Source organism: Physeter macrocephalus, chromosome 16 (assembly GCF_002837175.3).
Source record: "Physeter macrocephalus isolate SW-GA chromosome 16, ASM283717v5, whole genome shotgun sequence".
NCBI classification, from domain to species: domain Eukaryota; kingdom Metazoa; phylum Chordata; class Mammalia; order Artiodactyla; family Physeteridae; genus Physeter; species Physeter macrocephalus.
Genome location: NC_041229.1, coordinates 8,689,019 through 8,693,129, shown reverse-complemented (window position 1 = coordinate 8,693,129; position 4,111 = coordinate 8,689,019). Strand labels below are relative to the sequence as shown.

The following is a 4,111-nucleotide window of genomic DNA, read 5'->3' as shown; positions in this document are numbered from 1 at the left end:
GGGCTTCAGTAGTTGTGGCGCACGGGCTCAGTAGTTGTGGCTCACGGGCTCTAGAGCGCAGGCTCAGTAGTTGTGGCGCACAGGCTTAGTTGCTCCGCGGCATGTGGGATCTTCCCGGACCAGGGCTCGAACCCATGTACCCTGCATTGGCAGGCAGATTCTTAACCACTGTGCCACCAGGGAAGCCCCAGCATTTGCTTTTATTATACTTGTTCCCTTTAAAAGTATGATGCTCTGATATTCCTCACTCTTCCCTCCCTCCTCCCCACCGTATTAGGCTAGGCTTAGAGTGTGCTTTTGTAGTGTAGTTTTAATTTTGAAAAGTTGAAGTGATGTTGTTCTGTTGTAAAATACCTCTTACATTCTTTCTTTGGCTCTGCTTCTGTGGTACTTACTACTTGGGAACACAGAGTAAATATAGTATGTATCTTATCATATTAAATATAATCATTTCCTCAAGGGCTATTGACAAATGACCATGCTAAGTGCAAACTAAATTAGTACTTCTTTTTTTTTTTTTTTTTTTTTTTTTTGCGGTACGCGGGCCTCTCACTGTTGTGGCCTCGCCCGTTGCAGAGCACAGGCTCTGGACGCGCAGGCTCAGCGGCCATGGCTCACGGGCCTAGCCACTCCGCGGCATGTGGGATCTTCCTGGACCGGGGCACGAACCCGTGTCCCCTGCATCGGCAGGCGGATTCTCAACCACTGCGCCACCAGGGAAGCCCTAAATTAGTACTTCTTTCTCTGATTTGTCTGTTACATCTAATAGCTATGTGCTTGAAAATATAAATCTCTTGCTATATGTGATATTATCCTGAGTCACCATAAATAGAAGGAAATTAAGGACTTAATCCCCTGTGACTTTTGTATCATATAGTTTTCTTGTCTATGGCACAAGGATATTTTCCTTTCTTGGAAAGTCCTCTGAGAGCGGAATCTTAACAATTTTAAGTTCTTTTCTTTAGCGTCAAAAGCAGTACCTGAGATATAGACGACTTTTCATGGATATTGAAAGAGAACAAGTGAAAGAACAACAAAGGCAAAAAGAACAAAGGAAGAAAATTGAAAAGTAAGTTCTTTGATCCTCATTGTGAGCCTTAAATTACCAGTTAAGATGATTTTGGAAGCTAGGTTTTAGAAATAATCAAGCAGTGGTTTTACCTTCTTATCCGTAGTGGAAACAACTATTTTGATCTGGGTCGTAGTATTAAAAGATGGTTAAGAGCTATGTTTTTTTAATAGACTTTTTTTCTGGGAATAGTTTTAGGTTCATAGCAAAATTAAGCCGAAAGTACAGAAAGTTCCCATTTACTCCCTGCCCCTACACATGGACTGCTTCCTCCACTGTCAATATCCTGTACCACAGTGATACATTTGTTACAACTCATAAACCTACATTGACATATCATAATCTATATTTTACATTAGGCTTCACTCTCAGTGTTGTACATTATTATAGGTTTTGACAAATGTATAATGACATGTATCTACAAATGTAGTATCATACAGAATAGTTTTATTACCCTAAACATGGTCTGTGCTCTGTGTATTCATCTCTCCCTTCCCCCAGCCTATGGCAACCACTGATCTTGTTACTGGCTCCATTGTTTTGCTATTGGGCTGGCCAAAAGGTTCGTTTGGTTTTTCTGTAAGATGGCTCTAGTAGCACTTAGTTGTCTTTAACTTCATTCAAAACAAGTTTGTTAGATTGTATGTGACAGCTGTCATATCAGCATGCATTTAAAAAAAGACTTATCAAAATTGGTGAATTTTTGTGTAGCCATTTTAATATTGAAGATGGAAGAAAAAACCCAACATTTTTGGCATATTATGCTTTATTATTTCAAGAAAGGTAAATACGCAACCGAAATGCAAAAAAAGATTTGTGCAGTATATAGAGAAGGTGCTGTGACTGATCGAACATGTCAAAAGTGGTCTGCAAAGTTTTGTGCTGGAGATTTCTCACTGGATGATGCTCCACGGTCAGGTAGACCAGTTGAAGTTGATAGCGATCAAATCAAGACATTAATTGAGAATAATCAACATTATACCACGCGGGAGATAGCCGACATTCTCAAAATATCCAAATCAAGCGCTGAAAATCATTTGCACCAGCTTCGTTATGTTAATCGCTTTGATGTTTGGGTTCCACATAAGTTAAGTGAAGAAAACCTTCTTGACCGTATTTCTGCATGCAATTCTCTACTTAAACGTAATGAAAACATTCCGTTTTGAAAACAAATTGTGAGGGGCGATAAAAAGTAGATACTGTACACTAATGTGGAATGGAAGAGATCGTGGGGCAAGCGAAATGAACCGCTACCAACCACACCAAAGGCCAGTCTTCATCCAAAGAAGGTGATGTTGTATATGTGGTGGGATTGGAAAGGAGTCCTCTATTATGAGCTCCTTCTGGAAAACCAAACGATTAATTCCAACAAGTACTGCTCCCAGTTAGACCAACTGAAAGCAGCACTCAATGAAAAGCATCCAGAATTAGTCAACAGAAAACGCATAATCTTCCATCAGGATAATGCAAGACCTCATGTTTCTTTGATGACAAGGCAAAAACTATTACAGCTTGGCTGGGAACTTCTGATTCACCTGCCACATTCACCAGACACTGCACCTTCAGATTTCCATTTATTTTGGTCTTTATAAACTTCTCTTAATGGAAAAAATTTCAATTCCCTGGAAGCTGTAAAAGGCACCTGGAACAGTTCTTTGCTCAAAAAGGTAAAAAGTTTTGGGAAGATGGAATTATGAAGTTGCCTGAAAAATGGCAGAAGGTAGTGGAACAAAAGGGTGAATACGTTGTTCAATAAACTTCTTGGTGAAAATGAAAAAATGTGTCTTTTATTTTTACTTAAAAACCGAAGGCACTTTTTGGCCAACCCAATATTTTCAAAATATCATATAGCTGGAATCATACGGTATGTAGCCTGTTCAGACTGATTTTTTCCCCTTAGTATTATGCATTTAAGATTCCTCAAATTCTTTTTCATGGCTTGATAATTCATTTCTTTTTACTGCTTAATAATATTCTAAAATCTGGATGTACTACAGTTTATTTATCCATGCACCTACTGAAGGATATCTTGGTTTCTTCCAAGATTTGGCAGTTACACATAAAGCTACTATAAGCATCCATGTGCAGGTTTTGTGTGGGCATAAATTTTCAACTCCTTTGGGTAAATATTGAGGAGTACATTTGCTGGATTGTATGGTAAGTGGATGTTCACTTTTCTAAGAAACTATCAAACTTGCTTCCAAAATGACTGTACCACTTTGCAATCCATCAGCAATGAATGAGAGTTCCTGTTGCTCCACATCCTTGTCAGCATTTGATGCTGTTGGCGTTTTGGATTTTGGCCATTGTAATAGGAGTGTGTGTTATCTCGTTGTTTTAAATTGCATTTCCCTGATGACATATGATGAGGAGCATCTTTTCATATGCTTACTAGCCATCTGTATATCATCTTTGGTGAAGTGTCTGTTCAGGTCTTTGGCCCATTTTTAAATTGGGCTATATGTTTTCTTATTCTTGAGTTTTAAGGGTTCTTTGTATATTTTGGATAATAATACTTTATCAGATGTGTCTTTTGCAAATAATTCCTCCTAGTCTGTGGCTTGAATTCTCATTCTCATGGCATTGTCTTTTGGAGAGGAGTTGTTTTTAATTTTAATGAAATCCAGCTTATAATTATTTTTTTCATAGATCATGCCTTTGATATTATATCTAAAAAGTCATTGCCGTACCCAAAGTCACCTATATTTTCTTTTGTGTTATCTTCTAGGAATTTTGTAGTTTTGTGTTTTACATTTAGCTTTATGATACATTTTGAGTTAACTTTTGTAAGGGGTATAAGGTCTGTGTCTGTATTCCTTTTTCTTTCACACAGATATTCAGTTGTTCCTATACCATTTGTTGAAAAGACTATCTTTGCCTCATTATATTGCCTTTGCCCCTTTGTCAAAGATCAGTTAAGTGTATTTGTGAGGGTCTATTTCTGGGCTCTCTGTTCTGTGCCATTGACCTATTTGTCTATTCTTTTTTTTTTTTTTTTTTTTTTTGGTACGCGGGCCTCTCACTGTTGTGGCCTCTCCCGTT

General features: G+C 38.1%; 1 protein-coding gene across 3 annotated transcripts in view; it reads left to right on the top strand.

Moving 5' to 3' along the window:
* CCDC15 (coiled-coil domain containing 15) overlaps positions 1-4,111 on the top strand; it is a 64,801-nt gene that overhangs the window by 32,015 nt on the left and 28,675 nt on the right. For all 3 annotated transcript variants that reach the window (XM_055091464.1, XM_024131358.3, XM_024131357.3), the window contains one exon: positions 966-1,069. In XM_055091464.1, the coding sequence (XP_054947439.1) occupies positions 966-1,069 (104 nt within the window). The remainder of the gene's footprint in view (positions 1-965; positions 1,070-4,111) is intronic.